At 41.6% G+C, this 23,923-nt stretch overlaps 1 protein-coding gene across 15 annotated transcripts in view; it reads right to left on the reverse strand.

Moving 5' to 3' along the window:
• CADPS2 (calcium dependent secretion activator 2) overlaps positions 1–23,923 on the reverse strand; it is a 454,345-nt gene that overhangs the window by 135,496 nt on the left and 294,926 nt on the right. For all 15 annotated transcript variants that reach the window (XR_007402156.1, XM_025477139.3, XM_025477137.3 and 12 more), the window contains one exon: positions 140–248. Coding sequence is in view for 14 of the 15 variants with exons in the window: in XM_025477139.3 (XP_025332924.1) it covers positions 140–248 (109 nt within the window). In the remaining variant the exon portion in view is untranslated. The remainder of the gene's footprint in view (positions 1–139; positions 249–23,923) is intronic.

Consider the following 23,923-nt stretch of genomic DNA (forward strand, 5'->3'; position numbering starts at 1 on the left):
AAGATACACTCATGAAGTCTTGTCCAGGTACATAAGTGAAACATGCTCCCTGTTCATTCATGGGTTTGAAACACAGAACAGGATATTTATGAGGATTTCATCAATACAAAGCAGAGAAAGTGATGTAATGTGGAATTACCTGGGTGGGGATCTGTATAATCCACAGTGTATCCTTCAAGTTGCATTAGTTCTTGAGGTTCAGACTTTTTTTCTCTGTAGCTACACATAGCAAATGTGTATTGGCTAACCTGCACAAGAAAAGGTTTGCAGATTGCTTGCATTACATTTCTTTAACTTTTATTAGAAGACTCTGTCAAAATTTAAAAATCACATGATTTGCTTATAAATTATTAAATGTTAGCATTTTTCAAAACCTAGCTCAGAGATTAAAGCACCTTTCATCTGTCAGCTTGCAGTCAGGCCTTCCATGCCTCTGGCCCAGCGTTTCCCAAACCAGTTTCCCAAACCAACCTTCTGTTGGTCAACATTCTATGAGATATTAATAGAAGTACCATAAAAAAGCGCTTTTGTTAAAAATATGTTTGAGAATCACAGGTATACAAACAGGCTTCTGCGTGTTTTCTCGTGGCCTTTAATAGGCTAACTTACTTTGTGAATCTTTAAGACACAACTGGAGCATTCTCAAACTTATATGATCATGGAACTATATTTTTTGAGAGAGAGAGAACGCGTGTGAGCACGGTGGGGGAAGGGGGAGAGAGCGAGCAAGCGAGCGAGCATCTTAAGCAGGCTCCATGCTCAGTGCAGAGCCCTGTGGGACCCAGGAAATTTAACAAAACTCCCCTACCCCTGGACAAGCAGAGCAGGACTGATCCCATTTTGTTCTGCACCCGCCACCTCCTGTATGACCCCCACATGACCTGCTTATTGCTTAAAGCGCTGCCCCGCCCTAGTCAAGCCGCTGGGCACGCCCTTACCAGAAATAGGCTCATAAAAATGTAATCCCACCTTGTGCCCGCCAAAACTGCGCGCCAATTCTGACCAGAGTGATAGGCCAGTTCAAATGGTCACTATAGGGTGAATCGTCATTCAATCGGCCACCTGCGTGTGGACCCACATGACTGTGCAACTTGCTGTGTGTGTTACAATCCCATGGGCCACTGGCCCCTATAAAGCTGCTGTGCCTCTTAGCCTTGGGGTCCAAGTCCCTGCTCCGCTGTGTCGGGTGCACTTGGACCCAAGCTCGAGCTTGTGAATAAACCCTCGTGTGTTTGCATCGGTGTCGGCTCCTTGGTGGCTTCTCAGATTCGCAATCTTGGGCACAACAAGCCCATGTGGGGCTCAGTCTCTTGATCCTGAGGTCAGGACTTCAACTGCAATAGAGAGACCAATGCTTAACTGACTGAGCCACTCAGGTGGCCCATGGAACAGCATTTTAAAGCATACTTAAGAAAAAAAAAGATTTCAATAAAAGTTGAGAATTCAGTGGCCTGCATAACCTTTGCCTCACAGGCTGGAGTCTTAGGCAGCCAGTGACAACACGCCCAGGTCTACATCGTCTCTCCATCCTACTTCTCTTTTGAAACAGGCTTTACGTCCCGGTGCTTCAGCCTGGCTGACCTATACCTACAGTTGCAAACAGCTGTCCGGCACCTCCCTGACGGTCCCCCCGGAGTCACAAGGCTGTATTTGCACGGATCACCAGGGCTAAGGGGTAAATGTAACGCTGGCCCAATCTGGGTCAACAGCTTACACCTGTGGCCAAGCATATCCCATGGCTCCATAGGTGGGCTCTGAGAAGTTCCCCTACATGGAGAGAGGAGGTGCTCTTCCTAACCGGAGAAAAGAGTGTTTGGTGGATTAATTGCTAAACTGCAAAGTATCTCCTAACACAGGATCCATGGAAAACAGGGTTATGCGAATTATGCCCCTTTTCCACTTTGAAATACAGATGAAACTAAGGAAACGTAAAAATACCTTTCAGTGGACAAAGATTAAAGAGGACTCAAAAAGGCAGCTGATTATGAAAGAAAAAAAAAATTACACAGATTATGTTAAAATTAAGACATTCTCTGTATTAAAGGACACCACAGGCCCCCTGGGCGGCTCAGGGCTGACCCCAGGTCCCGGGATCAAGTCCCACATGGGCTCCTGCAGGGAGCACGCTCCTCCCTCGGCCGTGTCTCGGCCCTTCTCTCGGGGTCTCTTGTGAACAGAGCAGAGGCGACTGCCTCAGGGCTGCGGCACCAAGTCCTGCGGGACACTCGCCGACCTGTAAGCCCTATTGTGTGTTACGGGACCCCTTGGATCCAGCAAGTCTCCTTTGAAGAACTTACTGCAAATAAACAAACGGACACACATTCAAAGATGCACGTGTGGTGTGTTGAGCGCAGCACGGAGCATAAGCAAAAAGCGGAGAAACCAACAGTGGCTCGGTGAGTACCCTCCGGTGCCCCCAGAGCGCTCGCTGCTCGGCCGTCCAAACACAAAGACGGACGTGTTTTTCTCCGGATGTGGGACTATAACTTCTAAGATAATACAGCGTAAAAAGCGGGCGAAAAACAAACATGTAGAGTGTGCTCTTTTTGGTTGACACTACACATACGTATGAATAGGATACAGACTAAAATATTCATAGTAATTATCAGGAGGTGCAATTGTGGGTGATTTCATTTTTTTTTTAGCGTTTTGAGTTTTTCAAAAAATAAAAACTATGTTTAAAATCTGTTTGAAGTGATCTTTACACTGAACATGGGGCTCCAGCTCACAGCCCCGACGAGAGCCACAGGCTCTACCCACTGAGCCGCCGGGCGCCCCTGAATTACATTTTAATGAGGGAAAAAGAGTACAGCTATCACCATTTTAATACATTTAGTATTTCAAGCGTAAACAAAAGTACTGTCATATACTAAAGGTGATGCCGACACTGATCATCCTGCCTTGTTCCATCATAGCTTTTTCCTTTTTGAAAGACCTGAGAGCGAGCAAGCGAGCGGGGAGGAGGGGCGGGGCGGGAGCAGACCGAGAGGACCCCCCGGAGCGCGCAGCCTGACGCGGGGCGGCCTCCCCCTAAGGTCACCCCGAGCTGAACACAAAAGCCGGGCGCCCCGAACCACCACTGGGGGGCACGTGGGCGTCGGGGAGGCTTTGCTGCAGTTACCGGCTCGACCTCCCGTCCCGTCCCGTCCCCGCACGCGGCCCCCCACGCGGTCCCCCCCCGCTGAGCGTTGCCCGTTCCCTTCCGAGCAGGTCGCCTGTAGCGTCCCGGGTTCCGTCCCGGGTTCCGTCCCGGGCCCGCGGGTGCCTCACGCTGCCTCAACGCCAGCTCCGCGGGGAGAGCCACGGAGTTCGAATCCCGGGAGCCGCAGCCCCCTCGAGGCAGGCGGGCCCGGGCCGCGCCCGACACGCTGGAGGCTCCGAGCCCCGCTGCTTCTACCCGCGACGCCGGGCTCCCCCCGGGTCTGACCGCTGCGGGGCTGCAGCTCGGGGTCCCCAGCCGCGTCCCTCGTCCCCTGCCCAGCGGCCGGACGCCCTCCCCACCTGCCCCCAGGTCTGGCCGCTGAGTAACGCGAGACGCCTGTGCCCACGGCCCGACGTGCGCGCCCGTCCTACCCGCCGTCGCGGCCGCGTCTTCACACCCTCGCGGCTCCGGAGTCCAGCCCACTGACGGGTCCGGGCGGCTGCCGCGGGTCACGCTGGGGGGGGGGGAGGGGGGGCGGATGCGCGAAGCCACCCCCACCCCCGGGCCTGGGCGCTACCCGGAGCCCACACTTGAGCCTGCTGACCCTTGACCCATTTTGGTGGAACTCCCTGCCACCTGAGGTTTGATTCTCGGCACTCATATCGCTGAGCGTCTCCTCGTATTTTCATTAGCCACTTGGGATTTCTTTTTCTGTGGGTTTCTTTATTAAACAAGTCGGCTCGGTTTCTAACCTATCAGTCATCCAAATCCTTTTTCCTAAATCGGTTTTGCCAAAGACTTATTTCCTTTTCTGAGCTCTTGCAGAGTATCCTTGCATTTTGTTAGTCTGTTTTCATTTTTTCCTATCCTTATTATTTCTGTCTTCCTTTTTTTTGAAGGGGGGCGGTAACTTTATTCTTTCACGAACGTTTTAATTCACCTACTACCTTACTCATTTTCAGGTGTTATTATATAGGGCTGACAAACCTAGACGCACGTATATTCAGGTTTATTCTAAGTTTGCCTTTGCTTCATCTCACAAATTATATAGAGCATTTTCGAAATATTTCGGTTCTAAGTATTTCTTACATTTGTTAGTTCTTTTCTACACACGAGCTATTTACAAGTGCGCTTCTAAATTTGTATCTGCAGTTGCACTTTTCTTACCGAGTTTTAAAGTAATTCCACTGTGACTCGAATGATTCAAATCTTGGTATGGAGACCTGCCCTACTGCCTAGCACATGGCCAATTGTTAAAAGAAAGTTTAAAAAGAATGCATCTTCTATGGTTATTGTTCAGTGATTATGTCCATTTTATCAGGTTTGCTAATTTGATATTAGTAAAATATTCTATATGGTTTTCTAATATTTCTGAGGTGTCAGTTACCGAGAGGTATGGTATATAATTTCATTTATATCTGTGTAAGTTGTTTTTAATTCCCAAAAGGTGTTTTTTTTTTTTTTTTTTTTTTTGCCTTGAAGTTTTATTTTGTTGGATGTTCACAAAGCAATACAACCCTTTTTTGGTTAGTATGTGCCTGAAATTGTTTTCATCTTTTTATTCTCATTGACACTGTGTTCTATTTTAAATTTTTATTAACAATATACAGTTGGATTTTTAAATCTCCAAGAATCTAGCCTTTTAATAGGCAAGTTATATTTGTTACTTTTGGTGATATATTTGCAATCATTTCTATTATCGTCCTGTGCTCATTAACACACTTATTTTCCCTCTTATTCTCTGTCTCTATTAAACATTAACAAAATCTCCCCTTTTTTCCAATAGTGCAGAAACTATATGTTCTGTTTTTATTTTTAGTGATTGCTCTCTCAAATCCTGTTTTTAACTCTTCTGTCCTGAATACGGGGACCTTTGAGTGCTCTAGTATCGTCACCTCCCATCTTATAAATCAGGGCTCATTTTCGTTAGTTCTACCTTGTTTGAGTAATATTTGGTGTGTTAACATATAGTAAAAGGAAGTATCAAAATATGTTTTCTCATACAGTCAATATTTATAGCAGCCCTTGTCTTTACCGATTTTTGGCCACTACTGTTTCTTGAATCACACTCCATCATTGAGTTCAATTTCCTTCTTTAGTAAAAGCTTTTTGAGTCAGTGTTTATTTTAAAATCAGTCTTTAATTCTCCCTTATGAATGACTGTTTAGTATATATGGTATCAGTATATTGGTATATTAGTATGTATTCAGTATATATGGCATTTCAGGCTAGTCATCATTCAGCACTTTGAGGACATCATGCCACTGCCAGAAGCTTATATATCCATGTTACCAAGTTCGATGAAAGTCCACGTGTGGTCCCCTTGTAGTTAATTTGCCTTTTCTCTCTGGTTTCTTTTAAATGTTCTCTTTATCTTTGTTATCCTGTTTTAATCTTTAATTTTAAAAAATTTTAAGTAAACTTTACTCCTGATGTCAGGCTTGAAATTACAACACAAGATCAAGAATCCTGTGCTCTATCAACTAAGCTACTCAGGTGCCCCTGTTATCCTTAGTTTTACTGCGAAATTTTGGGGAGTTTTAATGTTATCCTGATTGATAGTTGTAGTATTTCTTGTATCTTAGAATTCATGACTTTTATCAATTTTAGAATCTTGTTCATTATCTTTCCAAATGTTGACTCTACCTCATTTTCCCTTTATTCTTTCTTCAAATTCTGTCAGAAATGGGCAGCCCGAGTGGCTCAGCAGTTTAGCTCCGCCTTCAGCCCAGGGCCTGATCCTGGGGACCAGCGATCAAGTCCCACACGGGGCTCCCTGCATGGAGCCTGCTTCTCCCTCTGCCTGTGTCTCTGTCTCTCTCTCTGTGTGTGTCTCTCATGAATAAGTAAATTAAATCTTAAAAACAAAACAAAACAAAATTCTGTCAGAAGTATCTTGGAACTTTATATTCTCTCTTCCCTATTTTAAGCTCTTATGTTTTTTCATTTCTCTATGCTGAGTACTAATTTCTTAAGATTATAATGGTCTATCATTAATTACATCACTAATTTTCTCTTTAGATGTGTCTAACCTACTCTAACCTGTCCAATAAGGGTGTAAATTCAATGACTGTTTCAATTTTTTACTAGTAGCTCTACATAGCCCCATTCCAAACCCTCTTGTTCATTTTTCATAGTGTTATGTTCTCTCTTTTGTTCTTATACTTTTGAACCAGTTTATAAATTTCATCACCATAAATGCAATTATTTCACAGTTTACATATATGACAATTATTACTGAAATTCTTAGTTGCGTAAATAATTGGTTTATTGTTTTCTAATTTTTAACCACGAGCTCATATCCAGCACCATTTCATCTGTAGATGTTTTACAAAACCTATGTAAAAGGTTCATCTCTCCAAAAACAATTTAAAAAAAAAATGTCAGATGCCTCAGATATATCACCGATCCAGAAGTACTTTTTGTGTTAATTTCTTAACTTGGGCATTTCCTTTATATTTGTTATGAAATAAATTAGAACTTCAACATTCTCTGAGTACAGTCTAATAGTCACAAACTCTCAGGAGTCATTTTTACTCCATATCCAGAGCCTAAGGTCAAATATTAATTTACTAGCTTGGGGGCAGGTTGTTTTCTAGTCCACATTTCACAAGATCTAGCTCTTTTAAGTTCTTTATTCTTTCAAGTTCTTCATGAGACTATCTCTTACCCAAATTCCCACTTTGAGAATGCCTCAGGGTATGTTTTCTTTCTCTGAGTGGACAATACAATCCCTACATACCAACATCAACACCTCTTGTCCCCGCATACTCCACTCCAGCCCCAACAGGCGACAACGTCCACTCACAAGCCTCCCTAGCTAGTCCCTGAGGTTTTCCTGCTTGCAGTTCAGCTCTGCAGTTAAGATGTGCACTAGAACTTGCCCAGCATTTCTAGGTGTTTTCCACAAAAGAATTCTTAGCATTATCTTTAGGGCTAGCCAAGACCACCAATTCAAATCCTTTGGCTAATTTAATTTAATTAATTTATTTTAATTTAAATTTTCCTTTTATTGTGGAGATTCTGAATAACACGTCTAACTTCCATATATATGAGAAAAACTTTTCATTTTCCCATTTCACTACATTCCAGGAAAAAAAAAAATCTATGACGTGGTTAGTACAGGAAACCAAAATACGTTCAGATTTGTCTTATAATTAAACTATAATTATTAGACTTCAGGGGACTAAGTAATACTTTTGTCACCAATTATTGACAAAATAGAAAATATATTGAGCCAATAATTCCTAAGTGTCCTGTTCCATTCTTTCATTTGGAAGAATCTTAAAAATCTTGGCTGAATGAAAGTCTCCTTACTCGTCACCACACGAATAATCTGGAATCTGCTGGGAGAGAGATGACTAGCACAGAAAGGTCTGCCTTCCCTGCATGGCTTGCAAAAATCTCCCGCAAATATTAGTTGGAATTTATAGCTACCACGGCGTTTGGTACTCCAGACAGGCTTTGCGACAAAACTCACCTACTTTTATTCATTTCTCCACCTGAACTCCCAAGCAGGAATATATCACCTTCACCTTTAAAATCGCATGATTCATATTTCCTAATCTGGTAAACCCTACTCCTCTTTCCAGGACCCTTACACATTGTCCCCTTTACACATTTCTAACTACATTTACTAGTATGCTGTCTCTTTGCTTTTGACTCACTGGCTCTCACAGTATCTGGCATATAGTCCCCGCCTTTTATTTTCTCCATGAAATTAAATTTATCTCAATTCAATAAAATATTCAGTCACATTTGGAAATCTACCTGATAGTACAGATCACATACTTTCCTAGTTTAAAAATAATACCAACAGTCTAGCACTCCCAGGTTTGCCAACTTGTACCCTTTAATGAATCTTCCTCCACTTACAAATAGTATTTGATTTTTAAAAATGTCAAACACTCCAACTAAAATGTTCAGGAAACAATAAACATGAGACTAAATTCATTCCTTTATCCAACTGACCATTTTAAGCATCCAGAATGTGATGGACCCATGGAGGACCCAGGTCTTACTCTTTCAGGTATACTGGTAGCTGTGATGTGATTACAGTCATAAGAAACCCATTACAATGCTGAGATACTTTAAGAAAAAAACAAAATGAAATAACGAATCAAAAATTAACTGGGAAGCAAGTAATTAGGGAGTCATTGTATTAAAAAGAAATTCCCACTTTCGCAAAAACACGTGATTCACATAAATGAGATCTTGCTATATTTTGTGTTTTTACTTTGAGAAAAAGGTAAAGCCAAGACATTAGAAAGTATTATAAATTGAAAACTGATCAGGAAAAAATGATAAGCAGTTTTGGAATTATAATGGAACTTAATGAACTGTCTAATTTCATTCTTACATATACTTAAGACACACATTACGTACTAGTATAGACAGTATTGGATTCCACGTTACAGGTTTACTTTCTGAAGGTACTGTCTTAACTTAATCGGTAAAAATTAATGAATACAATATTGTTACTTGTGGTGAGGATCTTAAGAGAATACGTTGGGAAACTGGAAACTATGATATATAAAGGACTCAAGTCTCATGAAATCACAGAGAGTTACTTACAGCTAAGCTTCAATGGAAAGAAAACAAGATTATTCTCTAGAACATACTGATACTGAGGGATCAGGGTTCGGGGCCCTTGAGGTCATGATCTCAACTCCAGAACTCACAGAGGAGGAAACGGACTTTCCCAAGGTCACCCAGGAGGAAATGATCACGTACGTCTAGGAACAGAAGTCTCCTCAAACCTAGTTAGGTATTCCTTTTACTATGCCACGTTATTTTATGATTCACATTCTGAAACTTACACTGCTTTCCCAAATAAGCCAATTACCTCTCACTTTCTGGCAAAGTTATTAAATAAGATAGCTATAAGATATATAGTTATCTGCAAGAATCTATAATCAAAGACTATTAAGACTACTTTGGGAGAGAAAGAAAAGTGAATTGAACAGCAAGTAATTTGAGGCATTATCCCTTTATTTCTCTCAGACACATATCCAATAGATCATTTATAGTAATTTTTACAGTAATAGTTTTATTACTGTATGCTTATAGTAAATTCATACTCAATGTTTTAGTCTAAAGTCGTATACTAAAGTTTGGTATACTAAAAGTTCATAAAGTTATACTAAAGTTTAGTATAAAGTCAAACTAAATGTTTTAGTAACTGTTGATTATATCTTCAATTAATATTAAATTATAATCCTTTGATGTGTTTACTACCCCTCTTCAATTTTCCTTGGTCTGAGTATTGTCATGCTACTTTCCCTCCATACTCTTGCTGTTTGTGGCATATCTCTTAAAATCACCAGACATATGGATTTGTTTAATCCCATTCTGAGAATCCGACTCCTAATACATCCATTTAATACATATGTAGTGAGAAAATATGTATTGCTGTCTTTTGTTTTAGGTTTACTCAAGTTTTCTCAACATCCCATGTTTATTCTATACTACGTACTTAAGACTTTTCAAGGAGAGCGCTAACCCCATATTTTCTCCAATGGAAAAAAATCATTTTTTTACTGTTTCTTATATAACTTGAGAAGTATAGCCTGTTTTTAACACTCCATTAACTTTGACAAAACATGGAAATTAGGTTTCACGTTTTGTTGTAATTACTTCATGGGGCACCTGGGTGGTTCAGTCAGTTGAGTATCTGACTGTTGATCTTGGCTCAGGTCATGACCTCAGGGTCCTGAGATGGGGCCCAGTGTCGAGCTCTGTGCTCAGTGGGGTGTCTGCTTGGGATTCTCCTTCCCTCTGCCCCCTCCCCTCCCGCCCTCTAAAATAAATCTTAAAGAAAAAATTACTTCATATGTCTATAACTTGTTTGGGAATAATTTTTCATGTGTACGTTTGACTCAAGATATTTTAGAACAGCAACAGATTTAGCTCAATTTTATCATTACTCTTTAATTCTTTTATATTTTGAATTTCATATTTCTGAGAAACTATATTCATTCATCTCAAATACCAGAAGAGCTCCCCTTTAAATATTTTCAGGAAGGTGACCTACAGATCTTAGATGCATACTAAATTCTCAAGTCACACAATTTCCCATCAATTCTCTGTAGATCTAGCCCTACTGACTTCTGTAGTAGAGTGCTAAGATGTAGGAGGTAACACATTTTATAAGACTTTGAGAGCGAGAACAAGCAAAAGCAAGAGAGTGAGCACAAGTGGAGGGAGGGTCAGAGGAGAGGGAGAAGCAGGCTCCCCTCCGAGCAGGGGGTCGGGGGCGGCTCCATCCCAGGACCCCAGGATCAAGACCTGAGCCCGAGGAGGACACGGAACCCCCTGAGCCGGTGCCCCAACACACTTATTTTTAATCGAAAAAAATATTTTAGAAGAAATGTTTGAAGATTCTTCCCACTGAATTTCCTGAAATGTGGAAGTCGGCTTATCTGCCGACTAATTTTTTCTAAATATCAGAAAATGTTCCCTTTTATTTTTTACTTTCATTCTTGCTTTTATTACTACTTCTATCTGTGTTCTCTTCTCTCTCCACTTAGATAAGCAGATTTTCTGTCTTATTGGGCATTTTCTTTCTTTCCTTCATATTTCACTGTGGGTAGGGTTTTCAGACTTTCAGAGCTTCTCTTGTCTTCTGCTACTGACTTCATCCCGTGTAGTGCTGCTCCTGTACGTCACTGCCTAAAATGTGGACCTCAGTTCGGGTTTGGTTTTACTGCCTTATTTGTCAGCTCTCTCAGCCAACTCTCATTTTCATCATTTTCACCAACCGTATTCAGTAGAGTCCACCTTTGTTATAAAAGAAGCGAGATGGGCATTAATGAGCTAATCCCTTCGCGGGTCTCCATTACTCCTCCTCCCCAAGCCCCACCACCTCTCCTCTTGTCTATCCTCGAACCAACACTGATCTTTCAAGGTCTGACTCTGCTGAACGACAGAAAATCCTCGTTGATCCCCCTTCATCTCCCACTAGAGCACTGACAGGATATACCTCTTCAGTCTCGAGCTGGAGAGGAAGTAGAAATGAACAGCTCTCCTAACCTTGTATTTTCTAGCAGTTACTGATGGAGTGAGGCTTGGACAGGAGTTTTCCCCGTGCACTGGGAGGGGTTCTGTACGGCTGGAGGCAAAACCAAGCATTTGACTATTAGATGGTTTTTACATTTTTTGCTTTTGGCAAAATTCTAGAAGGAACTAGTTAGAAGATGATAGAATTTCAAAAACATTTTTTTTATGCTATTTCACTACATGTTTGGGGGCATCTAACTTAGGAGCCTAGAAAAACCACACACACGACCAAACCTCGGTTGAGAAAGTGAGCAGTGCTGTGACAAGACGGTTTCCACCCAGCTCCGAGGGGAGCCAGGCTTATCCATGCTCACCTCTCTCCGTAATGCTATAAACAAGGAATCAGTCTGAAACTCTTTCTCATTTTAGAAAAATACTCATTTACAGAAAAACTGGGAAGGGAAGCTACAGCCAGTTCATGAAGAGAGGCATTTGCCAATAAAACTTACTTTTTACGTTTAATAATTGTTTTTAAAATTTTGTCACTTATTTATATGCTTTTATCAGTTGTCTGCTACTCATAACTGCAAATGTACATCAATATAAAAGAACTTTTAATGTGAAGCCTTTTGTTTCTATGAGTCTGTTTTTTCCTTTTCGCCGTCATTTTTATTCAAGCAAGGTCGTTTAACTAACCTGGTTTGCTCAAATGGAGGGAGAAGGGGAAATAAATCTGGGTGTTGAGCATAAAAAGACATAATGACAAAGCCACTTTTAGGTAAAGGGGCTGTCTTTCCTATGTGACTTTTTATGTTACATAAAAAGGTACCTCTGTCCTCTGCCTAAGCTTGTTTCTTGATCTATGTGGCGTACACAGAAATTTGCCGCCCCCTTGCCGCCCCCCCCCCCCGTTCTGGAAGCTACGAGTTTAAAATCAAGGTTGGTTCCTTCTGGGGGCTGTGAGGAGGATCCATCCCTGGTGTCTCCCATCACACCCAGTGGTGCTACCATTTTTGGGCATGTCTTGGCTGGTGGAAGCATCGTCTCGGTCTTGGTCTTTATCTTCACGTGGTGTTCTCCCTGTGTGCACGACTGCTCCCAAACACCTTCTTCTTTAGAAGGATACAGTCCTACTGAATCAGGTGCCCATGCTTTCCTAGTATGACCTCATTCTAGGTAGAACAGAATTCCCAACTAAGGTCATATCCTTAGGTATTGGCAGTTAGGACTTCATAGGATTTTTTTTTTTTAATTCCAACTTTATGTACTTCTTTTTAGTTGCAGAGAAACATGATAGAGTACTCAAAGAGGATTCTGAATCATGATCTTATTTCCTAAGAATAGAATCCCATTTGGAGAAGAGCCAGGGAAATAAGAACTCAAGGACAAAAAGCTAATAAAATACAATTTTCAATGGTTACAGGTAGCTGCATTTAGATCCTATTTAGTGGCATTTAGATCTGTGCTTACAATTGATTGATTAATGGTTTTATTTTAGGACCTGCATCCATGGGCAACTACTTAAATTTACAATGGAAAGTTTACAATGACCTGGGGCACCTGGGTGGCTTGGTTAAGCATCTGGCTCTTGATTTTGGCTCAGGTCATGATCTCAGAGTCCTGAGATCGAGCCCTGCGTTGAGCTCTGTGCTGGGCATGGAGCCTGCTTAAGATTCTCTGTCTCCTCCTTCTGCCTGCCTGCCCCTACCTCCCGCCCCTTGCTCGCTCGCTCTCTCTCAAAAAAACAAAAACAAAAACCCACCACCAACAAAGTTTACAATGACCTGTTAGTTGTACAAACTTATTTTAAGGGACATATTAGCAAAACAGTTTTAAGACTAATCTGACTATAATCTGGTCTTTTATAAAGATATAGTTGGTCCTTTGATATCTTTGAGAGATCTGGGAGCTGGTCTTTCATTGTTCACTAGTCAGAATAGTGAATAACTGACTTTAGTTTCATGTATATTTATGATTTTCATTATCTTCCCTTGTTTATGGGTATTTTCCCTCATTCATTCATTCATTCATTCATTCAACAAATATTGAGGACCTACAATGAATATTTCTAGGTCCTGAGCATTACAACAATGTCCCCAGCATCAGAGTCAGAAAAAAAAAATTAGAAAAATAATATCAATCTCACACAGAAGGGAGAAGCCTCCACAAATAAGGACGTATCTAAAGCAACTTTCAGTGTGAATTGTTTTTGAAGAAAAAGAAAACAGAGTAAAAGAGAATGGTATTGAAGGGGGCATATTTTTGATAATTGGGCCAGAAAATGGCTCTCTGCAGATAATCATATTAAGGTGCTTAAAATGGAAGGGAAGGGATATAAGCAGGTTTAACGGGAGTCCCCCATTGCAAAGCGGAAGTCCCACTTTGATTCCCCCTCAATTACTCTTTCCAACTCAGCTCTGACATGACCTCAGGACATCACTTGCACTCTTACACGCCTCAGTCTGATTTTCCATCAGAGACAACAATAACATGCCCTACGGGGCTGATGTAGAGTACCTGGCTCCGGCCTGCCGAGCGTGCTGGTCTCCCAACAAACCAAACCCAGCTGTCAGGGAACCATCCTCCTCTCTTCCTTTGTGACTTCCGAGAACCCTTTCATTGGGGGCTGGAGATGTGCTCTGTTGCTGCACAGTGAAGGCACCTGGCTGATTCAGGGCCTGCGCTGATCCTGGCCCTACGCTCCTCTGCTGTGGACGACCCGAGGGCTTTCCTGTCTCGGCCTCTGTGTCCCAGCCTCACTTGGTTCTCTCTTTCTCTCCCTTAGGTTGTTTCTTTCCCACTAAGAATACAGATTCATTGAATGAATATGTAAATGAACAAGAACCTGAGAAAGTGGAGATGCCTCTAAATGTAGTTTTAGATATTATCTCTTTTATTCTAATGGACATTATCTTGATTATATACTTCAATATACGTTTTTAAAATAATTTAAAAAAAGATTCATCTCTAAAGATCTCTACGTTAATTATGTTCATGTGGTCATGCACTAAAGAACCCAGACTGTGGGTAACAGTCTGTGTAACCCACCTAAAATGCTAAAAATTTGCTTGCCATTTAAAGTCTAATCTTCAAAATTACCTGTCAAAAGGCTTGTTTTTTCCTTTCTTTCTTTCTTTCTTTTTTTTTTTTAATATGGAATGTAAAATGCTTAACATCAGTGTTGCTTCTTTATGTAACTTGGAATACAAGTCTGGCTACTGTTTTATGCTTTAAGTACTATATTTCTAGCTAGCTTTAAATAATGCTTTAACATGATACATAAAATTTTAAGTACCAAATTCAAGATTTTTAGAAATTTTAGAAATCAAAACAAAACAAAAAACCCTTTAACTTCAAAGGAATCACCTACTTTCTAAAGCTATGGTGATTTATTTTATTCTATTTAATTATTTTTTTATATATTTATTCATGAGAGAGAGAGAGAGAGAGAGACAAAGAGAGACAGAGAGAGGCATAGGGAGATGCAGGCTCGTGCGGGGAGCCTGCCATGGGACTCGATCCCAGGACCCCGCGGTCACGCCCTGGGCCAAAGGCATCGCTAAACCGCTGAGCCACCTGGGCTGCCCAGCCATGGTGACTTAAATGACAATGTATTAAACATTTGCTTTATTTTGTACTTCTTTTAATGTTTTATTTAATCTTTTAAAACCTCAAAAGTCCCTCCACAGACCCAGAATGAGTCGTACCTGGGCTGAGGGTTTTAATGAAGAGTACAGATGGAAGAGTAACAAAACACCTGCCACTAACAAAACTATCACTGAGAATTAGGAAACCTGACCCAGGAGACAACTGAAAAAAGTACAGCTTGGCTTTTTAATACATTGGCTCCAGAAGCAACTAACCATGAATACCACCCTTTAACTCACTGGATCCTAGTTCTAGTTCCATAAAAGTACTGTATTTTACACTTCTTTGGATTTCTTGAGTCTTCCCAAGAGCTTTCACTTTACCCACGTCTTTTGCGAGGTCACGTTCAATCACACTCCTGAGCCAAACTCCACAATGAACCTGCAGCGTACATTCTAGTGAACGCTCCTGAATGGTGCAAACACCTTGTAGCTGCCGGTTTGCTAGCCAGTGTCCAACGAGTTAAGGGTAACGGGAGGAGCTGCACTCCGCAACAGGGTATCAGTTGTCGCGAATGGTTAAACCATGTTGCTGGCAGAGAAGCTACGGGACCAGCTCCCTGGGCCCCCAAGGTAAGGTTTTGCAGCCTCCACACTGTCCCATCACCACATGACAGGGAATTAGACAGAAACAGGTGGTCTGACCTAGTATTTGTTTTCACTTATAAGCTTCCATGTCTATTATGGAACAAAGCTTATATAATATACTACATTGCAATTGAAAATCCTTTCAGTGGAAAGATAGAGCAATGATAAACATTCAGTATACTTTACCCAATCCACTCTTAACTCCATCAAGAATGGATTTATTGAGAAATGGGGGATAAAACAGACTTTAATCTGAGGACAGCATTAAATCGGGTTTTGGCATCACTACCTTTGACGGGGCACCTTCCCTTAAGTTGCTGAGGTCCCATGAGGTACCTGCATCTGGTCTGGGAACCCGCCCACTTCATTTTCAATTGCCAACCTGTTCAACACCTGTCTGTGTCCACACGTGTAAGTGCTAACTATGAGTTTTCAGAGACCACAGCGTTCAGGTTTGCATGTTGTATTCCTACTGCAGAGATCATGTTAACAGCTGGCAGCTTAGCAACTGCCACCATCTAATTTCAGTAAAGATTAAGGCTTAAAAAATCCTTAGCTGGAAACGCTCTTGGTAGAGGCCAAAGGTGCCGCTAGAGTTATTTTTAAAAAAAATCCCACAGCTTAATTTAATCAAGGAAAAGGACTATATCTTCAAGATCATGATGGATTTGAGGGGAATATATATTCATTGTCTTGACCAAATGGCATAAAAACAATTTAGCCATTGGTGTAGAAACTAAAGAGGGGAAAGGCAGTCTTTTAAAAACAATGCTCAGAGTGATAACACACATATATTTAACAAATAGTTTCTACTCACAGTAGATTATAAGAAAGACAAGGTCCTTATTTTCATGGGACATATATTCTAGAAGGGTAAAGAATTAATAGGAAAATACCTAAATAAAAAAGATCATTTTGATTAGAAATAAATACTCTGAAAAATATAAAACAAGGTGCTGGGACAGAGATACTTTAGATTGGGTGGGCAGAAAAGGCCCATTTAAGATGACATTTGACTGGATACTTAAATGGGTTGGCAGAATGAGCCAGCCATGGGGAAGCGAAAGCAAGAGAATGTTCAGAATTTCTATAGACGGGCTGACGAGTAGCCCAACAACCATTAGACGTGCAAATAGCACAGGACTCATCGCAAAGGCCTATTTGCATAGAAATCATATCGTAAAAAATAAACCCGCATTATATATTTGGGGTACATTTGGAGAGGGAGGGCAGTGACTGAGAGACTGAACTCCAATTCTTGGCACCGTAATTAATCCAGGGAGAACACTGCAAGCCGGAGCGCTGCTCGGTGTGAGAGGACACACCAAACAGGAAGCCGCGGGCCCGGGTCTGCAGGGCCTGCTCCAGGTCGCCGGCGGGGTAATTGTAAGCCTAATGGGAAGTCACTGGATGACTTCAGCAGCAAATGGCGAGACCTGGGTTATGCCTCAAATACATGATTTTGGCAATGCAAACAGTAGGTTCCAGGGAGAATGGCAGGATGACACCGTAGGAGTCGGTGTGAAGCTGAGGGTAGTTCTAGCCAGGACAGCGGCACATGAACTGCAGAGGACGGATGTAAGCGGGACACTGTTTGGGCTACAGGTCAAAGAGGACACGTAGGTGTTGTCGTGTGTGCACAAACAGAAGACAATATTATGTTCCATATAGAGGTTTGAGCAGGAACCCAAAGTAAAGGGCAGATAATATTCACTCACTTAAATACCTCCTGAGTCTTTGCTAAGTGGCAGGCGCACTCTGTATGTAGCACGGACAGAGATGTGTGTGCATATAAATACATACATACGCGTCAGCGCACAGACAGCTTGCAAAAACTGAGACTTGAAAAACAATTTTCTAAAAAAAAACCCTGAGCCCACAATATTTAATTCTGACTTCACAATACTGGGCAATTCTCATTCATAGGTCCTTTGCACTTTTTTGTAGGAATGAGCTATACAGTAAGAGGAATCAGACATTTCCCTGGAATTTAAACAGGACGACAACAACAGGAATTTTAAGGGAATACCGGGTAAATACAAAAGAGGCATTTTTGCATCGGGATCACCACCTGATCCTTACGAGAGTCTCCTTACTAAATCCACCCCATGTTCACTTCATCTTGTGTTTTGTGATTTTAGCTCCTAAGACACAGGTAAACCGTCATGTGATAGCTCACATTTTAGAACTATTTTGAAAAGTAAATGCATTGGTGGTTCATGTTCAGGGGTAAACTGTATAAAATAATATGACCATTTTTTCTCCATTATGGAAAGCTCAATGATCACAAAGCAAGAGTCATCTTTAAAAAAGTAAAAAACTAAAAAAATTCTTGTTCACTAACATTTTGCTTCAAATAAGCCCTACAACCAATAGGACTTTCGATTTTCTTTCATATGGCAACTGTGCATCTTGAAAGATAAAATAATGTATGCTACTTGACACATGAGGACTGTTTATTAATTATAAAAAAATGACAAATGAAAAAGCAGGCCAAAGTTCTGGTAGCTAAGCACTCCTGAGTCACCTAAAGCTTCGTAATCCTCCATGGTATAGATACCCACGCCCTTTGGCCCAGTTATCCGTTGTTTCTGTAAGAACACTGCCACACGCACACAAAGCTTGATAACTGTGTATATTGATTGTACCACTGCTGGTCTTTTCAAAGAGAGGGAGAGAGAGAGGCAGCGGGGGAGGAGGAATCGTGAGCGGGCTGTGTACTCACCGCGGAGCCCGACGCGGGGCTCCGTGTCCCAAGCCTGAGGTCGCCATCAGGAGCCAGATGCTTCACCGACTGAGCCACCCAGGCGCCCCAGCATCGCTTATTGACTAAAGAAAAGGAACAACTTAAATGTCCAACAACGAGGGGCATTTATTACATCAGTTAATCCATAGTATAGGATTCAGTCAAAAGAATAAAGTGGATTTTTATGTGCTGACGTGGCACCTCATCTGTAATATTTTTAACGGGGCTCAAAACCGTCTACAGCATACACACGGGATGATCCCGTTAAGAAGCGAAGGGTGTGTGCGCACATGCGTGAGCACAAACACGCTGAGAGAAGTGGAGAAGGCCATCCTACCGGCGATGGTTCCCTGGCAACGGTCGTTTGGGAAGGAGAACGGAATAAGATGGCAATGCTTGTGCGTAAGGCAGGGCTGTTGTTGATGACGGCTCTTCATTTTCTCCATAAGTAATTCTGTATGATTTGATTTTATCCTACATTGAACGTGCCCTGGGTTTGTAAACTTTAAATAAATTTAAAACATAAAGCGGGCAGCCCTAGTGGCTCAGCGGTTTAGCGCCGCCCTCAGCCCCGGGTGTGATCCTGGAGACCCGGGATCGAGTCCCACATCAGGCTCCCAGCATGGAGCCTGCTTCTCTCTCTCTCTAATAAAATAAATAAATAAATAAATAAAACATACAGCTAGAGAGCCACTGTCCATGACTTTCTTGGTCTGACAGTGTCTCTGCGCTCCACGTTGCTCTGGGCCGACACAGCCGCTGCCTAAGCTCCACCCTGACCACACAGCCCCACGCATCACCGGTATCTCACATACGGGACAGCAGCCCGCGGCGGGGGCTCTGCACGCGCCCTGAGCATCTCTGAGGGCGACAGGCTGGGGCAGCCACTGCTTTCACGTCTAAGGCGGATTCCTGATGGCGTCTCACAGGGAGCGCTCGGAAGCCTGCAGCAGCTCCGCGTCACTCAGTGACACGGCCGACTGTTCGCATCCTGTGCCAACTCAGCTCATGGGTAATTAACATTACGTCTTGATAGCCTGCTGTTGTTTGCAGCAACTTCGAGTCATGATTCTGACACGTTGACAACAAGCAGTGAACACTTTGATACGGGGCCAAAACAACATCGATGTCTACTTCGGTTTCTAGTGATGTCACCCAGTAAGTGGCCCTCGTGCGCGTGAGACGCTCTGTGCTCTCACTTACTGGCCATTTGTCGTCAGACTCTTTGGTGCCTCCTGAAATTAATGATCCACGGTGATTATTCCTACATCCCTGTATCTGTTGGTCTTCAGATCAACTGTGTTTGTTTTGCCTCGATTTAGCCACGGCGTTACGACAGAGAAAATAAAAGCCTCCTTACTTTGCAGATTAAATTTGGATTTGAATGCTTGACTCCACCACATACCGGTAATAATCCCTTTGTACGTCGACTGCGTCTGTACAACAGGGATCGTATTTATTACCTATCCCTCAAACATACCTTATTCTGAGGATTAAATAAGATAATGTGTTAAAAGGGCTTCACACAAATGGCTGCTACTACTGCTTAGTAAATATTAGAAAAGATACAGCAATAACTGTAGCAGGGAATTGCTTCAGAAATATCTAACTTTATTGTAGAATATGTAACATGTGGAAGCATTTGAATAGGCACTAGAAACTATAGAATCACGAAATAATCCAGTTTGATTAAATCCGAGAATTTCAAAGCTATTAAATGGTTGCACGTTATATAACAAACAAAAATATATTAGTGCTATAAGCACTCTACAACCATGATATCCTCCAAATCTAATACTAAAATGCTGAATAAGCACAAGAAAAATGAATAAGAAACACTGGAGTTTAATTTTGATAAGATTTCCAACATATTCTTCAAAATCAATTGTTCTTTCAATCTGGCTTAAACTAACATTTACCATCTTCATTAAAAAAAAAAAAAGGCAGCCTCTTACAAAATGTAAGAATCTATTCAATATGGTAACTACACTGACTTCAGAAACTGAATGGGGACCAAACTAATCTCATTTACGATCGTACTTAGAAGCTAAATAAGCACCCCACGTTAATCAATATTTCCCCATTCTGGACTCTGCTTTAAATGTTTATATGAAGGTCTTTTCACCTCAGCAGCTATTCGAGTGTTCACTTCGAACAATGACTTTGCAGCTGGCCAAACCAGACTCTCAATCAATTTTTATGAGTACAAATTCTTGAGCTGATGGCTACATCTCCAGCTATATCACTCATATAATACCCACTCACAAGTGGTGATGAGATTCACATTATCGCCAGAGCACCATTCCGCCGACGGCAGCAGCAGACACAGCAGGGGGACAGTGGCCTCCCTAGAAAAATGACTCCTTCACCTTTCAATAATGCAGCCCGCAGGTATGAACCTACAAGCTGCGTGCCAACAGAATGAGAGTGCTCTTTAAAAATACTAAAAAAAACCACCCAGTTCCTCCCAACGGGTCACTCGCACTGAATCTCCATACACATCCATCTTGATTTTGAAGTGTGTGCATTCAGTTTGTCTTCCCATTACATTTGGAATTGAAAGGAAGATTTAAATGTATTTAAAACTTCAAAAAGTTGCCAGAGTACTGGCATGTTTACCTCCCTAGGTCTGGCCGTGGAATTCTCTGTACGAGTGCACGTGTATTACGTATATTTGTGCAAAATTATAATGCTTAAATGTGACTTTAGATGGCAAGATGGTATCTCAGGTAGAGTAAATCTGAATTCATTATAGTCTGGCGGTGATTTTTTCTGCATTTCAATTATGGAACATATGAGCTCACCTTTAAATTTTACCTATGGGTTTAAATTAAAAATGTGCCCTTTAAAATGTTACACTTAGGGCGCCTGGATGGTGCAGTCAGGTAAGCATCTGACTCTTGGTTTCAGCTCAGGTCATGGTCTCAGGGTCCTGTGACGGAGCCTTGAGTTGCAGTCCATGCTCAGCGGAGAGTCCGCCTGAGATTCTCTTCCTCTGCCCCATCCCCAGCTCCTACATGCTCTCTCTCTCTCAACTAAATAAAAACCTTAAAAAAAATTAAAATGTTAAACTTACTTTTGTTACCAAGAGGACGCTCTAGCTTCCCAGAGACATGGTTAATGTTCCTCAAAGATATCTCAATTAATGATCTCAAAGTATTCTTTCGTTCCTAAAGTCTTTTACAGAGTGATCATCAACATATACGAGTTTGTCCTATAACTTTTGATTCCTGTAATCCCACGCCAGAAAATAAGGCAAGGAGCAGAGGATTACCTCAAACCTCGCCTGGCCAAACGCTTGAGGTGATCACCTGATCTCTCCAGACAGCTCTAATGGAGTCCATTTTCATATACACAATGAACATAGTTGAACTCTTTTAACCCGTCATTTAACCAGGTCTCTAGACTAACGAACACTCTCCGATTCATTCTTTAAAACATAATGAACACGATCCAGCAACTGCACTCTGGTATTTACCCAAAGGAGCTGAAGACTTATGTCTCCATAAAAAGTTGCCCAGGAGTGATTATAGCAACTTTATACATAATTGCCAAAACTTAGAAGCAGCCAAGATGTCCTTCCACGGGTGAATGAACGAACAGACTGTGATTCACCCAGACAATGGAATATTATTCGGTGCTAAGAAGAAATGAGCTATCGAGCTATGAAAAGACATAGAGAAAACTTACAAGCATATTATTAAGTGAAAGAAACCAGTGTGAAAAGGCTACGTGCTGTATGATTCCGACCCTGGAAAAGGTCAAACTACGGAGATGGTAAAAACCACCATGAGGTTTTTGCCATGAGGGAGAATAGGCAGGAAACAGGATCTTTAGGGCAGTGAAAATACTCTGCAGGACACCTCAACGATGGACAAAGGCCATCAAACATTTGTTGGCGCACACACAACACACAGCACCAAGAGTGAACCTTAACATAAACAGCACTTGCTGGATGACTGTCATGTTCAATGTTGGCTCACGTACCAAGTGACATTGATGATGGGGAGACTGTGGCATGTGTGGGGGCAGGGGGCATATGGAAAAATGTCTGTACCTTCCTCTCAAATTTATTGTGAACCTAAAACTGCTCTAAAAAAATAAAAGTCTGAGGCAGCCCTGGTGGCTCAGCGGTTTAGCGCCGCCTTTAGCCCAGGGCCTGATCCTGGAGACCCGGGATCGAGTCCTGCGTCAGGCTCCCCGCGTGGAGCCTGCTTTTTCCTCTGCCTGGGTCTCTGCCTCTCTCTCTCTCTCTCTCTTTCTCTCAGGAATAAAATACTAAAAAAAAAATAAAAGTCTGTATAAAAAAACCCTAAAAATAAAAAAAAATGTAATGACTAATATGTAAGACTCCCTGCTTGTGAAGAGTCAGCTAGTCAGTTTTGTGCCAATAACATCAGCTATTAAAAATATGGAATTAAGAAAAAATCTGCAGAGTAATGCACAAAGTGTGACTATGAAAAAGCTACTGTTTCTGTGAAAAATCAGTTGAGTGCTTTAAAAAGATCTGATAAAGACTAGTCGCTAATACAAAGTTGTGACGTTATAGATGAGTGAGACATCTGTAGGATATAGAGGAGACATAAATAGGAATAAAATCAAATGCCCAGAAAGATCTGCGTTAAAACTGCTTAGTAAATGAATGCATTTAAGTTCTTGTGCCAATGTAAAAAAATTAAACCTGGAAACTCAAGGAGAGGTCTCGTGGGTTTGGTTTCTGGAGGACAGACCACGACCCAGAACTTCAAACAGGAGATCCGCACTCAAAGCAAATGCCTGGGCTTTGTATCAAGATTGCCGATGTGGGTGTGCAATGTGGGAGTAATAAAAAAGTACTACGGTTAATCATTTATTTGGGGGCTTAAAAGTCTTGAGACTCTCGTTTTTATTTATTTTATTTTATTTTAATATTTATTTATTTAGAGAGAGTACGTGATCAGGGGAGAGGCAGAGGAGAGATACATGTAGGTGTATCTTTGGTTAAATTAGCTGACCAAATCCTGGCTTTCATCACATGAAGCTACATTTTAACCAGACAGGCTGGCTGTGTGCTATGCAGGTAAAGCTTTTGACCGAATTTTCACACTTTTCATGAAGTTACCATGCAATGGTGGCACATCCAACAATGGACAGAGAGCCTTACTGACAGGTTTCCCACCTCGTCGTTCACCATGTCATTCTGATGCCACGTAAGTCTGCTCAACGCATGCGTAGGAACTGATAAGATTTTAGAGACTGTTTTATGTTGAGAGCACCAAGGATGATTTTCTTTTCATATATACCCATTGGGAATAAAATGGCTTGGACTCATCATAGAATGAACGACTACTACTCAGAAGGTCACTCTTATGCACGTTTAACTTGATGAGTATATTCTATGAGCAACCGTCCCCCATGATTAAAAAACAAAGAACAAAACAGAGTCCACCAGAATGTCCACCCCAGTAATCGGTCTATATGCAGAACCCTACTGCAATCAAATCCACAGTCCAGGTAATTTAAAGATTTAATTATGTGCATAGGTCGTAAAAATTGCTTATCTGTAAAACACGGGAGCTTCTAAGTATTATGCTTTATCTATAAAATACCAGAATGTCGCAGCTTTTCACAAGGTATGGTCCTGTCATCCTAGAGAACTTTAAGATCGTTTCAGGGAATCTGCAGGGTCAAAACTATTTTTATAATAATATTCAGGCATCATCTGCCTTTTTCACAGTTATTCTCTCATGTGTGTACAGTGGAATTTTCCAGAGGCTAAATTTCATCTGATATTGCAACAGATTGAATGCAAAAGTTGATATG

The sequence above is a fragment of the Canis lupus genome, chromosome 14 (assembly GCF_003254725.2).
Source record: "Canis lupus dingo isolate Sandy chromosome 14, ASM325472v2, whole genome shotgun sequence".
Taxonomy (NCBI): domain Eukaryota; kingdom Metazoa; phylum Chordata; class Mammalia; order Carnivora; family Canidae; genus Canis; species Canis lupus.